General features: G+C 39.2%; 1 protein-coding gene across 9 annotated transcripts in view; it reads left to right on the top strand.

Moving 5' to 3' along the window:
- The window catches only part of ANAPC10 (anaphase promoting complex subunit 10), a 158,485-nt gene that overhangs the window by 70,146 nt on the left and 63,430 nt on the right, over positions 1-24,909 (top strand). Inside the window, exon 6 of one of the 9 annotated variants that reach the window (XM_054689898.1) lies at positions 980-1,185. The exons of 7 other annotated variants lie outside the window; for them this stretch is intronic. In XM_054689898.1, coding sequence (XP_054545873.1) covers positions 980-1,002 — 23 coding nt within the window. In that variant the 3' untranslated portion in view covers positions 1,003-1,185. Of the gene's footprint in view, positions 1-979; positions 1,221-24,909 lie in introns of those variants that run through there. One more of the 9 variants, XM_037496243.2, reaches the window with a different exon arrangement.

Raw genomic sequence — 24,909 nt, forward strand, 5'->3', positions numbered from 1 at the left:
AATGATCTTTAGTTTATGCAAAGATAAAATTATTCAAAAACTATTCCCACATATGATGTTCAGTAAATACCCATACTGATTCCACATTACCGGAATAAATTTACCTTTATAAATAAACCCGAAGTCCTCTGGTGTTCCTTCAAAGCCATCCATGTTCCCTGCCTCTTTTATAACCTATTTCATTTTTTTCACCTTTTTCTAGCAACTATAACAATACTTGTTCTTTTTATACACACAACTCCCTCATTCCTACTTTTCTTTGATGTAACATCTAGTAGCTTTAGTCTTGTTACTGGGTTACCCTTGAATACCTTTACTCTTCTGATTTAAATCCTGTACATCTGTGTGTGTGCTTTCATTCTAAATCTCCACAGCCCTTATGTAATCCAGCACTGTATTAATTTATGAATGTTTTCCTATGTATATTGCTATCTCTTGAAGACAAGGCCTCGGATTTATTTGTCTTCTATATTTACATTATTTTAATTCATGTATGGTAACTTCTTATTGCTTTTCTTATATAAAATCTTGTGTTGGCATAAATACACATATTTCATTTTCTTAAAATCCCTATGTCAGGATTACATTAACTATGAATAATAGAAATCCTAACTATCTTGACTTAAATAGATTTTTATGTTTTTCATATTACAAAGTCTGGAGGTCTGTAATTGCTTCATTGATTCAACAGTTTAGTAACAGAGGCCTTTCTAAAGAATTTTTTTTGTTTCTTCTATGGAGATCAAAGGGTAGTTGGCCCTAGCTCTCGTGCTGGCATTTGAGAGAAAAGGGAGAAAAGTACTCCTGGCTACATCTGTCCTTTATCAGAAGGAAGAAGCTCCCTAGCAAACTCCAGCAGACTTATTAGGTCTCATTGGTCAGAACTGGGACTCATGGCCACTTCTACCTGAAAAGGGAGGCAAGTTTGGGAAAGAAAGCACGTTGTCATGCCTGACTTAGGCAAATCACTGTTTTCTAGGGCTAAATACATCGCCACCCTGAAAAACAAAACAGTATTCTGCAAGGAGGAAGGGAGAATGGACACTAGGTGGACAAAGAACAGTATCTGCCATGCACAGTCTGTCTAAGCCTCAGTGTCCTCATCAGGAAACTGGAAACAGTAGCAGTATATGTCAGAGGACTGAGAAAATGAATGAAAGCACTTAGCCCAGTGCCTGGCAAATAGTAAGTACCCAATAAAAAGTAGCTGGTATTGCTGTTGTTACAACTTTGTCTTTAGTTCATATGATTTGATCTGAGAAATCTTTGGGGGAGAAATGACTTCTTTTCCTCTTCCCTCAGGAATTGTGCTGGACTTAGAAAACTGCTAGTTCAGCAGCACCACGTTACTAAGTAACCTTCAAATGCCCTTTTCAGCATCTGTATTCTATCATCTGTTGTCTACTAGCAACTTACTATCATAACAATTAAATTGAACTTTACCATACAGAGCAGTAGAAATTTCTAAACTGCAAATTCTATTGCAGTGGATGGAGGGTGAAACAACCTTTTTAGCTATATTAATTATACTGCTTGTCCTTTTGAGTTCATAGTAGAATATTAAAATTATGTGTAGGAGAGTTTGTAGTTTTAGACTCGTATCCTTATATAATTCTTACATGCTATATTAAAACTTAGGAAAAGAGGCAATATGGGTAACCTAATACCTACCGCCATTACATCTTGGAGATGGAAAACTTTTTTAAAGCAATAGTTTCATGTAAGTCAATGCATTTAGTTAATATTTATCATATATAATTAAGATTGGACCATGAAGAAGACTAATAGACGCTTGTCTGGGATAAAGGTGGGTGGGTATCTGCTCTTGCAAAGGGCATTCCTTAGAGGATAATTCTTGTGGATGCTTGTGTCCACCCAATTTTGAACCATTGTTCGGGTTCTGTCCTTCCATTCCGGAGATTTAGATAATAAATGGTATTCTTGGAAAAATCCACTTGTAAGCAAGATCATCAGAAATTATACAGAGCTCCAAATAAGGCTCTCAAGTGGCCATTATAAAAATATTTGAGTTCTTGGAATATGGCATGTTTTGTGTTTAAACAAAATCATAATCAGTAGGAACACAACTTTATTCCTTTGGGTCCAATTTGTGCTTGTCTTATGTCTAATTACATTTGGATTCAAAATGAGAAAGCCTGTTTTAAAACTGAAGAAGTATTTGAAACAGTATTACTCTGTAATCCTTTTCAAAGGTAGGTCAGCTGAAGCATGATATACTAGTAATGTGAGGAAACAATATGGTGTAAGTGCAGTTCCTTGTTTTAAATAATTGTAACCATTTACATATACTTTTGTGTAGTAATGGATTTTATACGAGGAAATGTTTTAATGGAAAGCTTCTGTATGTGAAAAATTTATTATTTGCAGGGTAAAAAGAAGGAACTTGGTAGCACAGGAATTACATGAACACCTGAGTCCTGTCTATTGTAATCCTTGGCCAGCTTTGTCGTGTGTGTGTGTGTGTGTGTGTGTGTGTGTGTGTGTGTGTGTAACAATGTATATAAAGTAAAGTAAACCATCACCAGCTCAGTAATTAGGTCTAAGTGGAAAACCAAGTACATGCCAAAGACTAGAACACCTCAGTACCTTGGAAGCCCTATTAGTGTCCTGTCTCAATCACTGTTTCCTTCCTCTTCTTTGAGGGATTGGGGTCAAAATAAGGGGGTTGCAATTGTATGGGGAATATAAAAATAAAATTTATTATTAAAAAAAAAAATAAAATTAGCCTCTTTCCTGAGTTAAACAGTGAAACTTAGTTTTACTTATGTTTACTGTAATATCCTTTATGCATATATGCCTATACAAATGCACAATGTACTTTCTTTTATTCAGCATGAATTTTATAATATATATCCATGTTACTGCCTATAGCTATAGTTTGCCTTACAGGTATACTCTCTAATTCTGTTGCAGCAATGTACCATAATTTATCCATTTGACTATTGTTATTAGGGTTTTCAATTTGAGGCTATTACAACAATACTGTTGAGAATTTCTAGTTTCTGTCTTTTGACTTCTACTGCATGTGCATTTCTGTGAGATTTGGGTATCTGAGTCAAATACCTCGCTCGATGTACGTATGTTCAGTTTTTGTAGATAATGCCAAGTAATTTTCCAAAGTGGAGTCACATTTTGATAGCAGGGTCTGAGGATTGTTGTTGCTCCATGTACTCCTCAATCTTTAGCATTGTTGGTCTTTTAAATTTCAGCAATTTTGATGAGTGTATTGTTATTGTTTTATATTATTTTAATTTTCCATTCCTTAGTAACTAACACTTTTCAAATGTTTGTTGGCAATTTGGATAGCCACTTTTGTGAAGTATCCTAGTCTATTGCTTATTTAAAAAGATTTTCCTTTTTTTATATTTTATTTATTGTTTAACTTTTTATTGATTAATGAAAGTGCCCATTCTGAATATAAACCTTTTGTCAGCTGTCCCACTTTATGGTTTGCCTTCTCATTCTCTTAAAAATGGAATCTTTTGATGAACAGAAATTCACATTTTTCATGTAAACCAATTTAGCAGTCTTTTCCATGATGCTTAGTGTTTTTGTGTGCTAAGAAATCTTTTCCAGCCTTAACATCATAAGGACAGTCTCCTACATTGTATTTCTAAAAGCCTTATTTCCTCTGTTGTGTGTCCAGCTCTTTTAGATTGGAAACCCACCTTAGTTGATAGAAATTAAATTTCATTTTTTTTTCTTCTCTATCCAAATAGTCAGTTGACATAGTATCATTTGTCAAAGACCATCTTTCTCCATTTCTCTGCAGTGCAATCATTGTTTCAAATCAAGTGTCCATACGAATGTGTATGTTTTTGAGTCTCTATTCAGCTTGTCCAGTCTTGCCCACCACCACACTGTCTTCAGTACTATGGGTTTGTGATGGTTTGAAAGCAGGTAGATCAAGTTCTCTCAGCTTGTTCTTTTTCAACAATGTTTCAACTATTTTTGGCCTTTTTAATTACTATATACATTTTATATTCAGTTAGTAAGTTACACACACACACACACACAGACACACACATACACACACCCCTGGGATTGAATTTTTAATTGAATTGCTTTAGATCTACAGATCAACTTGAGAAGGAGCACTTTTACAATATTGAGTCTTCTAATTTACAGATTCCATTCATTTGTGTTTTTTAATATCTTTCAATAATATTTTATAGTTTTCTAGGGAGATATCATATATATTTTTTAATTTTTTGGAAGATATAAATGATACTTTAAAAAAATCTTGTGGTAAATTGAAATAAAATTGAGTGTTGTATTTCACCTTTCTATCTAGCAACTTTTCTAATTACCCCTTGGATTTTTTAAAATTTAAATGCCTTTAGAAAGTTTACAACTCTAAGAGTTAATTTCTGTTTTATTTCTTTTCCTTTCCTTATATCTTGTCCTTATTGGACTAGGTAGGCCCTACATTAATGTGCTAAAAAGAAGTCTAATATATTAAATTGAATATTGAGAGAAGTCATTCTCTTTCTGGCCCCAGTGGGAAAGCTTTTGAGATTTCTCTAATTTGCATGAAATTTGCTTAGGTTTTATTAAGAAGTCCTTCATAAAAGTAATGCTCGTTCCTTTTTCTAGTTTAATTTTTTAAAAATCATGAATGAAAACAATGTATAGAACATTTGTATTTCTTAACCATATGATTTGTTTCTTTATTATTATGTTGAATTTGCTGATTTTCTCTGTTTATGTCAATACTGGAATATGGCAGAAGGAAGAATTGGCTTGGGGAGGGACCCAGGGTCTTTCAAGCATATACTTAGACCAGATGTTGACTCCTTGCAGACTGCCTCTTGTCCTCACAACAGCATCAAAAATGGTTTCCATTTGCTGAATGCTTTCTTTGTGGCAGTTGTTACAATAAAGCATTTAATCGCTACAATCTTCCTGTAATTATCGTTGTCCCCGTTTTAGAATAAGAGAAGCAGGTTGATTAATTAGACAATTTTATAACTACTGCATGACTAAGTTATTTACCTCTAGGTAACTCTGAAGTAACTTTTCTATCTGTCCCTCTGTGTCTGTATATTCACACATGTGTGTATAGATATACATGTACACAGATATATATCTATATATGTGATCTCTCGATATATAGATACAGATGTTCCAGCTATAGATCTTCTGTGTCTTTTCATCTATTTTGGACACCATCTAGCAGTAATTGAGTATTACTTGAGCATCAGAAAGATTCATGTAGCTGCTAGGAAACAGGATTTAGTTGATTCCTATTTCCAAACTGTAGATAAGAGGAAAATAGAGGGTGTATATGATCAGTCAAAAGCAAGCTGGGTCATCAGGATTCAGGAGGTTAAATGCTTGTGAGAACACTGCCCAAGGCAGTGCTAGAGCACCTGCTGATGCTGATGGTATGTGCGGATAAGTTAGGTATGTGGCCTCTGGTCTTAAGTTTTCTGTCATACCAAATACTATTAAAAGGATAGTATTGTCCTGGGATTCTCACCTCTGACTTAATCAAATAAAACCTTCCCTCCCTTCATCACTACCATTATGAGTGGGGCCTGGGGAGTGGGGACACAAAGGTAAAGAGATATGAAACACGGCCAGCCTATGTTTTTCCTATTTCTTTACACATCAAGCCCATTGTTTTTCAGAGAAGACAAGAAGGAAGAGTGGCGGTTGGGCTGGAGGGAAGGAGAGAGGAAGAAGAAAGATTGATTCAATATGGAGAAAAGCATCCACTTATATTTCTTACTGTGACTTCTTAGCAAATAAAATGCTTATGAGTATTTTGTGACTTCACAACTTTGAGAAGAAATCAATGTAGTTTAATTTCAACTGAGCTTTGTAAAGAGCAAAGAATCTCTTTGCCCCACTCATTCCTAGACAAACTCACATATCTCCAAACTTGGTTTATGGTTTCTACAATACTGAGGCTTTTGTTTGATTTTTTTTTAAAAAAGATTTATTTATTTATTCATACAAGCACTGGGTATAGTCAGAAGCACGGGAGGGTGAGAGAATTCACCAGAGCCAGAGCGGGGAACAGAACAGGCAGACTGACGACTGACACACTGCTGAGGGGAGCAGCGGGCGTGGCAGGAGAGGTCTGCGTGCCATGTGGGACCCTCGCTGGCGGCCGGGGATCGAACCGGCGCTGCAGAGGCTGTGGGCAGCTTCGCAGCCCCAGCGCTCAACCTCTGCGTCACTGGGGAGGCCCTGATTTTTTTTTTTTTAAAGATTTATTTATTTTTATACAAGAGCTGGGGTACAGGCCAGAGGCGTGGGAGGGTAAGAGGATTCACCAGAGACAGAGTAGGGAGCATAACAGGCAGATGACAGAAATACACTGCTGAGGGGAGCAGCGGGTGTGACAGGAGAGGTGTGCGGCACCATGTGGGATTCTCGCCGGCCGGCCAGGATCGAATCCACACTGTCGAGGCTGCAGACAGCTTCACAGCACGGCGCTCAACCCGCTGCACCACCAGGGAGGCCCTGTGTTTGATTATTTTGACCTTGTTTCAATATTCTGGGCCTCAGGCACTTAGACATTTAGAGACCTTCCGTTGGATTAGCAACAAATCATAAATAGATTAGTGTGATCCCAATTAACAGAGTATTTCCTCTCCAGTGTACCATGCCATCTACATGTGGCCTAATCTAAGTCCTATGATAATAATATAACGATCACTAATAAGTGTATCGTTAATAAATTAATAATAGCACTGGTTCATGGGACCCAGAGGCATATATAGGGGTGCCAGCACATGTTCACATGTTTTCTTTTGCCTTCAGAATTTCACAGGTGTCCAAAAACATTGTAAAGATGCAAGAAGTGGCCAATCTAAGGACAGTGCCTGGGGTGGCCAATAAATAGCTCAGCTGACAGGAATATTTTGCTGCGTTGTAATTAAAAATTCAGTAGTTAAATTGAAGTTAGGTCTCGTGGCAAACTGAATCTTTTTTCTCCAAACTTTCTTAGAAAGATTCAAGTATTCCTGGTGCTCTTCCTTGAAGCCAAATTTTGAACTCCCTGTTGTTTGGCTCCTTGAGCAACTGCTGTCTTGCTACCCTCTTCCCTTATGTTTCTGAGAAGAATAGTAGAAAATTTTATCAGGCATCTTTTTTTTTTTTTGACAATCTCTTAGAAACTTTTAAATCTAATTTAAACATATCCTATTTTCTGTACACATAATAGGAAAGGAATTATTCTAATATTTTGTGAAGCATTTATTGTTCGCAAAGTATATACAAGCCCATTACCTCATTTAAATGCTTAAAGCAACCTAGTCAGGCATATGAGTCATGCACAGAAAAAGAGGAAACTGAAATCACAAGTAGTACATGACACAGGTCTTCTGACTCCTAATCCAGTGCTCCTTCCTTATTTTGACTTGTTTTGACCTATAAAAAGGTCCCACTTTGATATAAGGTCTTGAGTTTTCATAGCTGATGTTGCGTTTTTGAAGCATTATGGAATCATTAGTCAGGGGTCAATCAAAACCTGATAAAATTCTCCTGGCACCTTTGTTAACTGACTTTGCTTCCTCTTCCTGTGTATAATCTGGTTTCAGAAGAGCAGGGTCAAATATGAAGGGAGTAGGTAGAGCTCTTATCACTGGATAATGTTCAGATGCCAAGCACATACTACATCACAACTTCAAAGAACATTTTAACATCATGCAGCAGGAGATCTTAATTCAGAATTAAAAGATTTTGGCACCCCCTTCATTAGTGGAAACACCGTGGGCCCGCACATACTTCACACCATTTCTTTCTAGAACTTTGGTATTTGATATTTTCTGGTGTTGTCCCACAAGAGAGGTGTTAGCCCAAGTGTGCAACTACAATGCCCAAAGGTTGTGAGCTCTGACACCATTGTGTTTATTTTTATGAGAATTAGGTCAAGATTAACATCAGCAGAGGCACCAAATAACTTAGGGTCACAAGCAAAATGGGAAATAAAATGTGTTTTATGTTGAATCTTTACAGGTGGATTTTGCAAAGAACAGTTAATTAACCATGAACCCAACTGGGGATACATTTTTAATGATTTGCAGGTAGCCTAGAGAAAAGCTAAATAAAAAAATTCCAGCCCCAAATGCTCTTCTAAAATGGGTTAAGAACTATAGTAGTGAATTAAAATAACCTGTGGATTTTTCTAACCAAAATAAAAATACCAGTTATGAAATATTTCTTTTACTTCTTGCCAATTCTTTAATAGTCCATTAGGTATTTCTAGGAGGTGCAGTAGTTGAAATAAAAATTCGAGTTCAGAGACTCGAAAGGCCAATCTTGAATAAACCGACTTTGGCGAGATAGAACTGGGCGTGAAAGGAGGCTTTTTCCGTGGTAGATTTGCCATCAAACTGGGCATGTGTTTCATTTGGAGAAGCCTTTGAAAGTTCCAGGAATCATTGAAAAAAGAGACTTGAAGGAACTTAGAAATCATTAGTTTAATCCAACTGCAGTGGAAGAGCAGGCCACTTCATGGAGAAGTGCTCAGTTGCTTCTGGGCAACTTAGCCCAAGAATCTTCTGTCCGGATTAAGTCAAGTCACTCACTTAGTGCCAGAATCTGCTCTTTCCACCCACTCCTGTCCATTAGACACTTGCTACAAAACTGGATTTCTTTTACTTCTCCATTTCCGATCCAGAAATCATTGATGGATTGCGATGTTCTTTATGTCATTGTTCATAGGGAAAGCTAGAATGGATACTTGGCCTTTACATTGTATTCATTTAGTGTCACAGGCCAACATTCAACAACATTTTACTTGATTTTTTAAAAATATTTATTTATTTATGCATACATGAAGCGGGAGGATTCACCAGAGAAAGTGGGGAGCAGAACAGGCAGACTGAATGAAATACACTGCTGAGGGGAGCAGCGGGCAAGACAGGAGAGGCCTGCTGCGCCATGTGGGGAGCTCCCTGGCTGCCTGGGGATTGAACTCCTGCTGCAGTGGCTGGCGATAGCTTCACAGTGCTGTCTTTAACCCCTGCGCCACCAGGGAAGCCCCATTCCACATTTTAATCCTCTTTTTATTGTCTGCACTAGAAATGTTGGGAATTAAGTGATTAGTAATTACATGATTAGTAATGATGCATCCAATAGTGAAGTGGAATGTTTTTATTCTTACACATTTTCCACTAGGGAGTACATTGGAGTGTTTTTCAATTCCCAGTCCATTTCTGACACCTTTAAAACAACAACACCCTTTTACAATAAAAGCAGCTCACTTACAGCCTGTTTACAGCACACGTTGTTTGTGCCTACGTTGTGGTCTATAGAGAAGAGGCATCATATGTGATATTATTTCATTAAAAACAATTCCATCCTAAATGATAACTTTTATTTGTGAGTGTGTGTGTACTCTTTCCCCAAATAATAGTCATTCCTGGTTTCATTCTTTAAATACTACCCTAAAGCAGTAAAATAAAAATAGGTACCTTCATCCTTATTGAGATTTTATTTGGGGAAAAAAAAAGAAAAGAGAAATCAAATGTCCTTGAGGCAAAAATTGTAAACCCAAGGCTCTTCAAACTACTAGTTGCCCAAAGGAAAAAAAATGAGATAAAATTATGGAATGTCAGCTCCAAAAATCATTTAATCTCTTTATTTATCAAATAAACTGAGACTTTCTATGCCAGCCAGATCTCTTTTAGGTTCTGCAGAGGGTGGTGGTAAAGTCTGTGGGGATTTCCCTCACCTCAGAGTGATTCTGTAGAACCCTGCAAATGTATTTGGTTGGATTTGGCTTGGGAAGTGGTGAAAGAAGGGAAGCTAAGAAAAAACAACCCATGACAGGTTTATGGCCGGCTCGTTAAATTAAACCCTTTGCTTGACACTGTATTGCTTTCTTTGCTGGATGTAGATTGACAGGTATTGATGAAATGTCTTAGGTTCTAATTCAAAATGCCTGGTGACAAATTGTAACTTTGACAAGTTGAAGTTATCAACAAGTCACAGGAATCAATAGACTCCAACCTGTAGCAGCCATTATAGTATCTCTAGTCTCTAGCAAGCGCCTGTGCTTTAACAGGATGCACTTGATCTTTTCACCCCCAAGGAGCAGATTAAGTGCTTTAGTAAATACGCCATTAAGATACTGCATTGTACTGGGTCATTAATACTCACTTCAGATACATGGAGAATTGAGGGCCTTCAGCCACCCAGGAAGCATAGAAATGCCTGTTGCTGTACCTATTTTGCTGTTTCATTGTTAAATATGATTTAAAAATTGCTTTAAAATTTTTCAATTGGTTTGAATAAAACCACAATGGAGAAAATAGCAAGTTCCTTTCCAATCTACTTTAAACCCTACCCTCTGCCCCAGGTCTACTTTGTTGTGGTTTTGATAACATTAATTCCTTGATTTTGGGTCAGAATAGACTTTAGGTTTCAGAATATCTTTTTATGATCAGCTAAGTCTCTGTGAAATTTCATTTTTTTTTTTAAGATTTACTTATTTATTTATACAAGCACTGGGTACAGTCAGAAGCACAGGAGGGTGAGAGAATTCACCAGAGCCAGAGTGGGGAACAGAACAGACAGACTGACGAAATACACTGCTGAGGGGAGCAGCAGGCGGCAGGAGAGGTCTGCGCGCCATGTGGACTGCTCGCCCGTAGGCCCGGGATTGAACCAGCGCTGCAGAGGCTGTGGGCAGCTTTGCAACCCAGCTCTCAACCGCTGCGCCACGGGGGAGGCCCTGAAATTTCACTTTCTTATTGAAGAAGCTAAATTGGAAACATCTTTGGGATATTTACTGTGGATGTAGTATTCTTGTTTTGTTTGCTATTTTATCTCTTATCTTTCTGCACAAAATTCCCATGATAACTGAATAATGCGGTAATAGAGTTTAAACAACATATTGAGCCCAAGAGACCCTTGAAGTCAACCCTTCATTTTAGAGGGGAAGAAATTATAGGTCAAAGATGTGAAGAGACAGTCATTCTTGTTGCCTTTGCCATCTTAAAGGAATTTGGTATCTGGAGGTTAATTTTTTCTTGAAGATATAAACTTACTTATCCTCTTACATCAATCACCTTCTAGTGATCGATCTGTTATTTAGGTAGCAAGAGATAGCTTGGCCAAAGTCACAGACTGACGTAAGGTGGGAAAAAACCTCATGCTGAATTTCTATGTTCTAGTCCCAAGTTCTTTTTAGAAAACACTTATGAACAGGTGGAACTATATCAGACTAAAACCTTCTGCCAGCAAAGGAAACCATCGACAAAATGAAGCCAGCCTTCTGAGTGGAAACTTGCAAATCATATATCTGATAAGGATTTAATTCAAAATATATAAGGAATGCATACAACTTACTAGCAAAAAAAATGGGGAGAAGATCTAACTAAATAGACATTTTTTCAAAGAAGATATACCAATGACCAAAAGATACATGAAATGATGCTCAGTATCACTTATCATCAGGGAAGTGCAAATCCAAACAGACCACAATGAAATATGACCTCACAAAAAAAAAAGTTTTGGTAAGGATGTGGAGAAAAGAGAGCCCTTGTACAATGTTGGTGGGAATGTAGATTGGGGTTGTCACTGTGGAAAACAGTATGGAGTTCTCAAAAAACAACATAGAACTACCATATGATCAGAAAATTCCATTGCTGGATAGTTATCTAAAGAAAACAAAAACAGGAACTTAAAATGATATATGTACCCCATGTTTACTGAAGAATTATTCATAGTAGCCAAGATATAGAAACAACCTAAATGTCCATTTATGAATGGATAAAGAAGTTGTGGCATATGTATGCAATGGAATATTATTCAGCCATGAAAATAATGAAATATTGTCATTTGTAACAATGTGGATAGACCCTGAGGGCATTATGTTACGTGAAATGAGTCAAAGACTAATACAGTATCACCTGTCTAATATGTAGAATCTAAAATAAAAAACCAAAATAAAACCAAGTTCATAGGTACAAAATAGATGGATGCTTGCTAGAGGCTTGAAGTTCAGGGTGGTAAAAATTGGTGGTCAAGGGTATAAATTTCCAGTTATAAAAATAAGTAAGTCATGGGGATGTATGTACAGCATACAGACTTTAGTTAGTAATGCCATATTGCATATTTGAAAGTTGTTAAGAATGTATGGTAAAGGTTTTCATCACAAGGAAAATATATTTAACTGTATGTAGTGACAGTTGTTAACTTAGTGTCATTTCACAATGAATTATTGTGTTGTACATTTGAAATTAATATGTTTATTAATTATATCTCAGTAAAAATACTTGGCATGCGTTTCTTTTGATATGAAAAAGGAAATTAAAAACTTGCAATTTTTTTCCTTGATCTTTAATATTTCATCTTGTTAAGAAAGAATTCTCAGAAGTCTGTCACATCCTTCAGATTTTGCAAAAGAACTCTTCAAATGGCTTATTCTGGAATGATGCATTGACTTATTAAGCTTTTATAACTTGTCTTTGAGGGGGGAGCGAATCAGTTATGATTGATTTTAGTGAAAAACATTAGGTTGAATTGACAGAACCAATGATGCATAGAATGTAGGACAAGTGATGTGCACGGAGGCTTCTTTGAAAGGACCCTCAGTGGTCCTGATCTCTCATAGTGTGAGTTGTCTACTTCAGCTCGCAAGTCACAGATCATATCTTTGTACTCTGTAGAGATATGTATGAAATTGGACTCTAGCAATTCTTTTATTACCATGCAAAGCTTAAAAAACAAAAGAAAGGGGCGAAGAGGGATTAGGGTCAAAACAAGGGGGGTGGGAATTGTATGGGGACTATAACCAAGATGAAAATGCATACATTGTGCAAAAATGAAAAATGATGTAAAAAAATATATAAAATTAAAAAAAAAAGAAAGCAAAGACCACTACTCTTGGGCAAACCCAATTTTCCTAATTAGCTTGAATACCCCATACAAAAAGATTCTGCAGATTTTAGGTGTAACCTACCATTGTTATTCTCTTTATTAAGGGAAAAACAAACTATTAGGAATAATAAAGGCATTGTGGATGAATTTCACGATAAGCCTGGTTTGCTTTTATTTTTTCAATTAAAATATATCTGAAGTTGAAACCAAATCATATGACTTTTTATTGTGATTTTATTTTCAGATCAGTTTGCCAAGGGACCGTGTGTCCTAATACTGCTGCTGAAAGTTCATTTCTATTCAAATTAGTAAAATTTTAGGCATCTTAGACACCAGGAAAGCAGCAATAATAACCAACAGTCACGTTCCAACCTTGTGAAAATGTGGTGCTCATTTGCATTTTTTCTCACTGTTGTCTAAGTTCTTCCAGGACAGCGATCATGTCTTACTCTTCTGCATATATCCAGCTCCTAGAATCATGATGCACTCAATGAATTACTTTTCAATGAGCTATGAATTATGTTCTGTAACCCTGGTGTACATTCTGAGTTCCAACCCTGGTGTACATTCTGAGTTCCTTATGGACACAATAAGATTCTAATTCTAAATATATAAAACAGGGTAGTGTCCTAATTTGACACCACAGATTACTCACATATAACTTGATACAGCTGTTTACTGACCGGGGAGGGCGCTGCAAGGAATAGTAAATAGAGTGTGGGCCCTTCTCCATGCTGATGACATGGTTTTATTAACTCAAACCAGGATTTTCCTTTAGAAGCTGCTGAACCTGTTGCCTACTTACTGTCAGAACAGTTTAACTTCAACTGAGCTGTAGCGAAAACCTTTGTATTTAGCAGACATTCACCAGTATTTAAATGAACAATACTAAGTAACCCCATACAACAGGTCAACTCATTCAGCTATTGGAATGTATATTCTGCAGCTAACTTACCCGGGTGGGTCCATGGGGATACAATTCTACTTGAAAAAAAAAAAAAAGTTCAGACATTCACCAAAGGCTGAACGGCTTTTATGGGCAAAGCAGCCAATGATAGTTTTTACAGTGCTTGGCTGTCTTAGAAACCACTTCTCCCTGCTTAGGGAAGGGGATCCTAATCCCTCCTCCCAGCCTGCTTGCTGAAGATTACATGAGTCTTTGGATTCTGAATAAAGCTGCCAGCTGCCTTGACAGGAAAATAGATAAGAGAGACATTCCTGAGAAGAGGGAGTGGCCTGGGTAGGAGGGAGTGGAGGGAGCTCCTGGAGGGAGCTGAGGGCATGGAACGGACAGAATAGATACACCCACAGAACAAGTTCAGATAAGTGAACAATGGCTCCTCAGTGCCTGGCCTGAGATAGGATAACAAGGGGAGACCACCAGGGTGGTGCTGAGGAGGAAGGCCAAGGGGTGAGGTCACCACATGCCTGTGTGTGTCAGGGGAGGGTGACTCAGAGGGAAGCCAGCTCAGCTACCTAAGCTGTTCTGCCTTTGTAGCCAGAGTCTAACTGGCAGGGCTATGCCTTTGCTTCTACCAATTAGGCCACTGACATCAAAGAGCCCAGACCCCAGGACAGTGGTTCTAGAGCTGTGGGCACATGCAGGAGATGCTTCTCCTAAGGGGATGACTCCAATGTGAAGCCAGGCAACAGGTAACACAGCTTCCAAAGTTTTCAGCTCCCAATGACCTTCTGGCCTCAACTGAAGGCTTATCTATTTGAGCAGAGTCAATATTCCTTTTTGAGAACATAATTTGGTCTCGATTACCAGGAAACCCTCACTAGGTCCCATTTCCACAGAGGTAGAGAATGTCCAGCAGAGAACGTCAGGTTCTTAGGAACTGGAAAAACGTAAGGTATCAGTCACACTTGGATCCCTGATGGCAAAAACACGGCTTGTTTTCAATGAGCACTAGAATATTGGCCACTCAGCCTGGTTCATTTGTTCGAGTTATTCTGCAACTGTAAAGTGTAGCTAGCTGATTAACATGTGCATTGTGTCTGCTGGAGCAGTGATTTTAATTTATTTCCTCTCCCTCATGGAAAAACTAGTTTACCTCTATTTGGATTCATCTCAATGTTCCTATACTCCTTATAAATTTGTGCCATTTTGACTTTTCCTTTGAACAGGTTATTATAACATTGGGCTGCATCACTCATGAGATTAAAACATTTCTTTGGCACGTGTCCATTTTTGTAGCTGTGTGGGAATCACAGTTTTACCTTTTTCTGAAAATTATCTTTAACAATTCTCTCTTTTGTTAGACTCTTAATGCATTACTTCTCAACTAGAAAAACTAAAGCTTGCATATTTTACAAAATGCTCTTCAAGTGACCCAAGGAATCTCTGAGGCCAGTTTGTCAAGAAGGAAATTACTGTAGCTTCACTCAAGCTCCACCATCAACCTGACAGTTTTATTGTTTATCTTGACATTCTGGTGGTTTCTTTGGGTCTCTGTTCTTATCCAAATTCTTGTGCACCTTCTCTCTCTGGAGAGTAGCCGCAGGGCTTCTGAGATTCACTAAGGTGAGGCTTGCCAGATCCTGCCTCTTTCTGGAATATTGTAAACTGCTCAGGCTCTTTTTGAAGAAGGTGGACTATGTTAATTCACAAAACAATTACTCTCCCTCCTCTTATTTTCCTGCTGTCAAATAGCCAAGAGGTTCAAGGTTTCCCTGACAAAGTTCAACATCAGTAATTTCATCTAAAAGTGGCTCTCTCAGGGTAAAGGACTATTAAGAAAGAAAGCTTAGTTTACAAATCTTACTCATTTGGAATATTTTGGGTGTCATGCTCTGATTTAGTTATTAATGTGTATAGTTTAGCCATTGCTTATGTTGCTGAAAAACATGGGCCTATTTGCCTAATGACACAGAAGCCAATAACCGTTATGCCACCACCCTTGACCACCCAGGTAATGCATGGTCACCTGGCAGGAGACTGGGGTTAAGGCTCAACTCAGTCTCCCTAAGGATGGGGCATTGGGCAGTATTTGGGAGGGCTGAGGAACAAAGAAAAATATAAAAATGCAAATAGGTAGAGTCTGATTGGTTGCTTTCTGCTGACTCATGGTATAATATGAATTTGGGTTCAGAACTACGAACCACTGAGCAGCACCTGCATCTGAATGTTGTCTTGTGTAACCACGAGCCGGGCATCTCAGTTCTGTTTTCTGTGACTCTTTTTCAGTCCAAGCAATGAAATGTCACCTTGAGAATAGTGAGAACTCTTTAGGGCCTTCATTTACATACACAGCCTTATGAAAAATTAGGCATTTTGTCCCCATTTTTTTTTTAAAGTTTTATTTATTTATGTGTACATGAACTGGGGTACAGGCCAGAGGTTTGGTGGGGGGTGAGAAGATTTACCAGAAACAGAGTGGGGAACAGAACAGGCAGACTGAAATACACTGCTGAGGGGAGCAGCAGGCTAGTCAGGAGAGATCTGCTGCACCATATAGGTCACTTCCCTGGCTGGGGATCGAACTGACGCTACAGTGGCTGAGGATAGCTTCACAGTGCTGTGTCTTAACCCTTTGAGCTACCAGGGAGGACCCAGTTTTGTCCTCATTTAAAATGGACACATTTTAAAACCTGACATCCACAGGTTTCATTCACTGAGGTGAGGCCTATTGTGTTCTAATCACCATCAAGGTAGTCAGCTACAAAGATCAAGTCAACAAGATCTCTGTTCTAAAGGAGAAAACTTCACCTGTATAACTAATCATAAAGTAGCTTCACATCATTGCCATACTTCATAGTACGAATGCTATGGAGCAAGGAAAGTGGGTGGAATAAGTCAATATGATTGTTTGGTAAATAAATCAACCTAAATTTTAATTGAAGGAACTTAAGAGTTCATTTTACAGATGAAACCAAGTCCCAACTATGTTTTGCGATTACAAGTCATCCATAATGAAACCATTGATAAAGTATGCGATCGCACTATAGTTGAACACATTTCACCAGGTGCATTTTGCCTCTTAAACTGTAACTGTTATTTTGTGAATATAGTGATTTAACCAGCAAAATGTGTTTCTAGCCTACTTGTGAATGTAAAGAAGGCTTTTGCCAGGCTAATGTCTCAGGTCTGGGGGAGACGGTCTCGGTTTTATGGCTCTCCCATTGTCTGAGCTACAGAGCTGGGAGGTGGACCTGGTCTAATTCAGGGATGGTCTCGTAGCTGGGAAAGTCAGGAAGGTAGTGGCAGTGGTTCCCCTTGCAGAGTCTGTCTCCTGGACTGGCAAGAATTAAGTGGAGGGAGGGTTACAGTTTTTTGGCTGAGGTTCAGGGCTGGGCTCCTATCCCAGCGGGGAGTTGGGGTGAAAACCAGAAGCTGGGCAGAAGGCCAGTCAGATGAAAGGATAACAATTCCCAGGGGTCTCAATTCACCTCGAGGAACACTGGACCAGCTACTTCCAGATTCTGCTCATTTATGACATGGACACTCCCAGCATGTGGGCAGACCAGACCTCCCAGCTCAGGGCCGAGGTAGGGAGCGGATGGGTGAGTTTGGGGTACTCAGGGATTGACAAGGATGGACACAAACTATCATAGATTTGGGCTTTCTTATAAAACTATACCTGCTGACAGTAGAAAATACAAAGGAGAAAGAGAAATTTTGAATTAACCATGAATTCCAAGATGTCCAGTCTTTTCTGCTCTCCCTTCACACACACACACACACACACACACACACACACACAGAGGTTTAAATTATTACAGTATTACATATTGTTTATTAAACTGCTTTCTACTCAATATGCACATTTAAAAAATCATTAAACATGCATTTTTATTATAAATAACTTTTGGTACTACACATATAGAATGGCCAGTTGTCTAAGATTTTATTCCCCCCATTTATATAATTAATTTTAACTATAATCACAGATAGAATTTAAGAGTTGAAAGGGATTGGCCAATAGTCATCCTGTCACTTTTGTTGTACAAATGCAGAAACTGAGGTCCAATTTGATTCAATGATTTGCAGGTTAAACAGCACCCAGGCTAAAATCATTCCAGGGTACAGTAAGTCCTCAATGTGACCAATAGGGTTTTAGAAACTGTAATGTTAAGCCAAGAGACATATAATGAAAGTCCTCAGATAATATAATCTCATTCTACAACAGCCATCAACGTTATAATGACACAATGACGTTCTGCTGCATAGTGAATGGTATTTTACACGTGTATGGCTCGCCTGTCTCGGCAGTCTAGAAGTTCTCTGAGAACAGAGCTAGTATAATGTGGTGTCTTGTTACTTCTGGTGTGTTCAGATTATTATAGACCCCCCCGCCCAATATGTGAGTCCAAGAACCCTCTAAGAAAAAGAATTCATCAGGGAGTTTTAGGGGAATCAGACAAAGCTTTATTAGAGACTTATGCACAAGGAACCATTGTCAGAGAGGAGAATTTCAGCCTGGTTCCACGAGTGGAGCTAGAAGGAAGTATTTAAAGGGTAGCTCCAGGAGGCAGGGTGGAGGAGGGCAGCATCGGAGCTTGTTCTGGGCTGGGCTATGCCCAGGCGTACACAGACGGGCTATGTTCCAACTGCGCATACTCTCTGCCTCCCCCTTGCAGGACGCATGCTCTCTGCCTCCCCCTTGCAGGAAATTGTGAGTTAATTATTGGTCATGGTCTCACCCATTTTGCCTAGCATAGTGTCTTTGATCGGTCTGGTGGGCCAAGTGGTTTGGACAGGATGTTGGGATAGGGCCTGCCAGTCCATGCCTTAGTCCACCTGTTCAAACAGGTAATTGAGCAGCTCAGCCTAGCTCAGCCTGTGATCCAATTCCCTGTTCACACAGTACGTGGAACAACTCTTTTTCTCCCAGTTTGTAATCTCTTTTACCCCGCGTCTCTAGATGGGCAACAATGGCGTCACCCAGCTACTGGCTAGTAAGACAGGGACTCATGAATCGGACACATTGCATAGGTGATTTACATTCATTGTGAAGTCTGAGTAGCACTGAAGGAGGGGTCATTAACTATTGATGGTGGTTCTGGTGTTTGTGGCCTCTTTCCACCCCCCGCAAGTCCCTATGCTGATATCTAATCCCCAGTGTGATGGTATTTGGAGGGGGATCTTTAGGAGATGACTAACCCGCCTCCATCTGTGAACCAGGAAGTGTTTTCTCATCAGACCCAGAATTTGCTGGCACCTTGATCTAAGACTTTCCAGCCGCCAAATCCATGAGAAATACATCTCTATTATTTATAAACCACCCAGTTTATGGTATTTTGTTACAACAGCCTGCACCAAGTAAGATGGTAGTATTAATTGAATCTTTCATTTGCAAACTGACTCAGTCTCTTAAGGCAGAAGCCACAGGGATGGGGGCATTTGTTAGAAAGAGACTGGTATTTCTTAGAGAATTGAAAACCAAACCTTAGGGCTTAAGCCTTAGAAATAGGACCTGCTTGATTAACCTTTTGTATGAGGCTCTTTTATAAATGTTCGAAGCCCAATTGTAATATCTTTCCATTCCAAGTTTTAGTTGAGAGAGAGTGAGAGGTCAAGAGGGAAGACGGGCCCTTACTACCTTTGTGTGAGTCAGGTGGACCTTGATTAATGGCCAAGGTGCAGAGTTCCATAGCAACATGGCCACTGGCAGGCCCCCTCTCCCCCCTATACAAAGCCATTCCCAAGATGGAGGGTCATTTAGAGGCAGATATCATACAGATGTTACCTGCAGTAAATTTTAAACTAACGTGGTTACATTTTATGCTAATAATGGGGCATAAAAGTATGCAAAAAGCCTATTTCTAGTTTTTTCCTCCTCTGTAGTCCCTGTTCCTCTCATTTTCTTTGTTATAATTTCTCTATCAGAGAAATCATACATTGTAATGATTTCAGCAATTAACATTTCACTGGTGACACCCAAATGTACTTCCAGCTTGAATCTCTTTTCTGAGTTCCAGTCTCGTATCTCCAAATGTTCTGTCACTACTTAAAGTTCAACATGGCCAAAATTGGGTTCATCATATGTCCCTCCCAATTTCTTTATTTCTATCAAGATGCTACTGTTTTCCAGGATAGCTAGCATCTGCGACTCCTTCCTTGTTTTTCAAATGCCGAATTCTGAACTTTAAATGCGATTATCTTTAGTAGCTCCCTTCCATCCTTACTGCCAACCAAAGTTCATATCTTCCTCCCTGCTCATTTAGATCACCGTGGCCTGTGACCTTACCATGTCCTTTTGGTCTTTCCAGTATACCATTGCTATGTAGACTTTGCTTAGACTCCACTTGTATCATCCCGTTGCCTACCTTAGAAAATGATATTGTTTCAGGACATTTGGCATGTGTACCCGAGTTTGTTCCCACAAGCGAGTGGTACGTAACATTGGAAATTCAGATCCCTGTTGTCAGTTATGTATTTAAAAAATTGTTTGAAAAACCATTTTTTCTAAAAATATTCTCTGAGATAGATTAGAAATAAACAGCATAATGTTGATATAAAGAACACTATGTTAGCATATCCATTTACCTATTGAAAGAATGTCTGTTTTCTCTACTGACACCTGTACTTCTAAAACCTCATTTGTAGGTTTTCTACACCAAGCAGTGCTCCAAGTCCCCACCAAATACAGGACACCGGCTGGGTGCCCTGTAACTATTAGGATGTTATCTGTTGAAGTTATTGTAGAACCACAGGTTAAGGGCTCTGCCCAAAACACTTATCCCTACTTCAGATGCCGTGTGACCTGCAAGTCCACACCTAGGTCTATACCCAAAAAACTGAAAACAGATATTAAAAGAAGCACACGTACACTCGCGTTCATAGCAGCAGTAGGCGCCAGGGCCGCATGGGAACAACCCACGTGTTTGTCAGCAGACAGTGGATAGGCAAGTTGTGGACTGTATGTGCAGTGGAGTATTATTCAGCCACAGAAAGGAGGGAGCAACTGCGACCCCCCAATGCGGATGAACCTCCAAAATGTATGCTCATGTTTTGAGGAGCCAGGTCCCCAAGGGCACATATAGTAGGTTCCATGTACTTGCGGGGGCCAGCATATACAGGCCTGTGGAGACAGAAAGCAGTGGGATGGTTGCTAGGAAATAAGGAGAAGGGCAGATGAGGAGAAAGTGCTTAATGGGCAGCGCTCTGGCGTGAAGGAAATGTTTTAGAACAATATAGCGGTGGTGGTTGCCCCGGGCTGTGAATATATTAAACTTCTGAATTACTCACTTTAAAATGGTTGATTTTATTTTAATGTGAATTTGACCTCAATAAATTACTTTAAAAATTCAGTTATCAGTGGTCTATCATGTCTCGGGCAGTGGAAATAGTGTGTGTGAAGGCAAGAAGCTCTAAAAGAATTTAAAGAATTGAAATAAGACTGTTATGACTAAAACATAACAAACTCAATCGAATCAATAAAATGTAGGCTTGAGATATAGGCAGAGGCCAGCATGATATGTGAATTATAAGGAGTTTATTGAGGGGAAATAATAAGAAATCATAATTTCATTTATGGTTTAAGATCATTTTGATTGCTGTACAGGGAATGGACTTTGGGGGGGTGATGGATCATTCTGAGTGTCAGGTTGGGAGGCCCTTGTAGTGAGCTAAGCAAGAGACAATGGTGGCTAGGGCCAGGGTAGCGGCAATACCACTACCCTGACAAATAAATGGACATGAGATTTGAGAAATATTTAGATTTTTACTGTATGATTACAGGTAGGAGGAGGATAAAGTACAAGGTGCTCAGTTAAATTTCAATATTCGGAACGTACTTATACTAAAAAGGTATTTATTTTGTCTCCATAATTAGTCGAGGGTTCTGTGTATTTTAATTTTAATTGCTATGTCTGGCAGTTTTACCTAGGGGATGCAGGGAGAATCCCACATGACATCTAGGTTTCTGGCACTACCTGGGGCGAACACTGCAGGGGCGAGGGGGACCAATTTTTCCTGGGGGAGGGAAGCATCGCAAATTCAATCTCAGCTGTAGAATTATAACCCTGCAGTCTGCAGATTGAGACTGGTAGGAGCCCTCAGGGAGTGCGGACAGGATGTGCAGGGTGATGCAGATAGTGATCCTTAAGATACGCTGAGGGAAAAAGAAGCCCGTGTGGGAGATGGCGGACTCTCAGACTGGACGATGGAAACCAGGTTGAAGGTGTGAAGCCCAAGACGGAGAGAGTTTCATAGAGGAAGATTTCCTCTGGAAGGCGGGAGCTGCTGAGAAGTCAAGTCAATTTAGAACTGAAAGTGACCAGCCATTATGGCGATGAGGCGAGTTGGGGGCCTTCGAGAAGAACCGAGTGTCCTGTGCAAGGCGAGCCTTGTGCAGACCCACACTTACTGGGTTACGGAAGGACTAGGCGAGGCCGTGGGGGCAGCTGCCCATCTGGAGACTCTGGACGTGGTGGTGGAGCGTCTCCTCGGGCCGGGTGGTGGTGAAGACCATTAATTCTAAATGCTGCCTGTGGCCCGCCTCTATTAATTTTGTTCTGCAAAGCACCGAAGCAAAAAATGAAGAATCCATTTTGTGGATTCTAGAGCAACGGTGTGTTTTTTCTTTGCAAGGTAATTCTTTTTGCTCTGCAGAGGAGGTGCACAGCTTTGAGTATCTGAGTCAACCTTGCTGAGGCAGCGGCACGACGGCTTGATGCCAGACAAATACAAAGTGAAGTTTTTTCTTTTCTTCTCAAGCTTGTTTGCTTTGCAGCCGCAGTGATCTCTGAGGGTCCTTCTTTGGGACTTCTGGAGGGTTGATGAACTGTGCTTATCACTGTATAATAAGCAGGGTCTATGTGTGTGTGGGGCTATGAGCTAGAGATAGAAGAGTGTCTCTAAATAGTAAGTCCATTAACATTGATTTGGTACATAGTGAAGCATACCATGCAATAAGAAAATAAATATAACTTAAAGGCAAAGAAACACTAAACACCCAGTTAATTTATGGTGAAGCATACTTAGTTTATGATTTTGGTTAATACATACTTTAACTAGAACAGTGTTCAGCACTCATTTTTATTAAATACTGTAGGTGTTTGCTGGGGCATGAGGTAATAACCCAAATACAATTAAAATGACCATAAAATTAGGGTCTCCACATAGGCTCCCAAGGATGGGTCTGTTTGAGGCTTCTAGTCATCAGCATTGGGTGGTCTGCTATTGGTGCATGATATTTAAATAGAGCTTTCTCCCCCTTCGGTCTGTAAGGTGTTAAGGTGTTTTTATAGAACCCCATAAACCCTCGTTAAACACTTTTTTTTTTCATAAAGAAAACTTAAATCTTTATTTGACGTGTTTTCTGTGGCACTATTTTGGCATTTTAACAAGTCCTTTAAAGAATCACTCTAATAATTGCATGCACCTCTGGGGGTGGCGGGTGGAGGGGTATTTATTCAGGTTTTTGCACATCAAACTGCCTGACCCACTAAGCAACAAGCACAGCATTTTGGTACATTTTAATTTAATAAGGAAAAAAGATCAAAAGAATCTCCAGATGGATAGCATTAGGCTAATTTGGGCATTGCATAGGAACTGATTGAAAGGAAGGTTTGACTACTGACTCAAGGAACTATGATTCAAGTACAGGGTTATTGATTGCAGCAAGGTCTTCCCTGAACACTACAGAATAGCAGTACTTTCGCCCATGCTGACATTCTTTATTTCCTTTTACTTTGTCTGCTTTTTATTTTCCCCTTAGCACTTAGCACCTTTGACCAGACTTGTATCTCCCATTTTTGTCTGTTTGCTAGGAGGCTTTATGAGTCCATTTTTTGTTCACTGCTGTATATTCACCGTCTAGGGCAGTGCTTGGGATGTGATAGCACACAGTAATTATTCGTTGAATGAATGACTAAGTAAATTATACTTCATATGTACTTCAAGGTATAGCATGAATTTCAGTTCCTTTGGAGTCTAGATTTCACGTACATATAAGTTTCTTTCACTTAAAGATCTCATTTTTCACTCTTTTACTCCACATCTTGAATCACACAATCTTGGCATCATTAGGAATAATATTTGTATGTTATAGTAATAATGTGAGGTCATACCATGATTTTTTGATGATGTCATGAAGCAGTATTCCATATAAAAGCATTTGCACTATAGAATTTCTTCCAAGTAGAAACAGGTGGTTATGTTAGCAATTTTTTTTTTTTAGCTTTAAAAGAAAGAAAACACCTCAGTTCACAGCAGTGTTACCATTTGCAGACTTGGTATTCCTTAAAAGTATTTAATTGTGGAGGAGGAATCTGGGAAGATGGTGGATTAGGAAGCACTAGAAATCTGTCTCTTCACCTCCACAATAATTGCACTGACAGAATCTGTCTGATATAACTATTTTGGAACTCTGGCTTCTATTGAAGGCTGGCAGCTTACATGGAAGCAAACTGCAGTTACTTTTAGTTAATTTCAGCTGTTAGCATGGTAGCAGCTACCCCATCTCTCACTCCACAGCCCAGGGCAGGCAGCTGGGTACCGATCCTGGAGCAACTTGCATGCAGCTTGTGGGAGTCAAGGGAGGCAATAATGACCCTGTCCTCTAAATAGCAGGGACTTGTGTTTTGAAGCTGCTCCTGACCATGGAAGTAAAGATACAGAAGTGGCCAGTCATTATTGCACCCTCCGTCCTCTATTGTTTTTAATTGAAGTGGTTTCCACGGGATTTAAAGAACTGGGACTCTTACTTTTTTATAGGTTCCCTTTCATTTTTTTCTCTTACGCCTTTGGCAAGCAGACTTTAAAAATCAGGATACCAAAAACTAACATATATGCAGGGCAAATCACATGCCATGGGAGGTTGCAGCTCAAAGAAGACCTGAGAAGACCTTAGGTTTATATTTCAGGTTGATCCTCAGGAAGGAGATAGTCACAGCAATAAAAAACAAAACAAAATTAAAAACAGCAAACTCTTGAGGAAGGGGGAGAATTTGATTTTAAAAGATATCATGTGTTTAGATTCAAATATCCACTTTTCAACAAAAAAGTATCACAGGGCATGTAAAAAAACAGGGAAGTATCTCCCATTCACAAGAAAGAAATAGATCAACCAAAACTATCCTTGAGAAAGATTAGAT

The sequence above is a fragment of the Talpa occidentalis genome, unplaced genomic scaffold (genome assembly GCF_014898055.3).
Source record: "Talpa occidentalis isolate TD23 unplaced genomic scaffold, MPIMG_talOcc4v2.1 talOcc4.8, whole genome shotgun sequence".
NCBI classification, from domain to species: domain Eukaryota; kingdom Metazoa; phylum Chordata; class Mammalia; order Eulipotyphla; family Talpidae; genus Talpa; species Talpa occidentalis.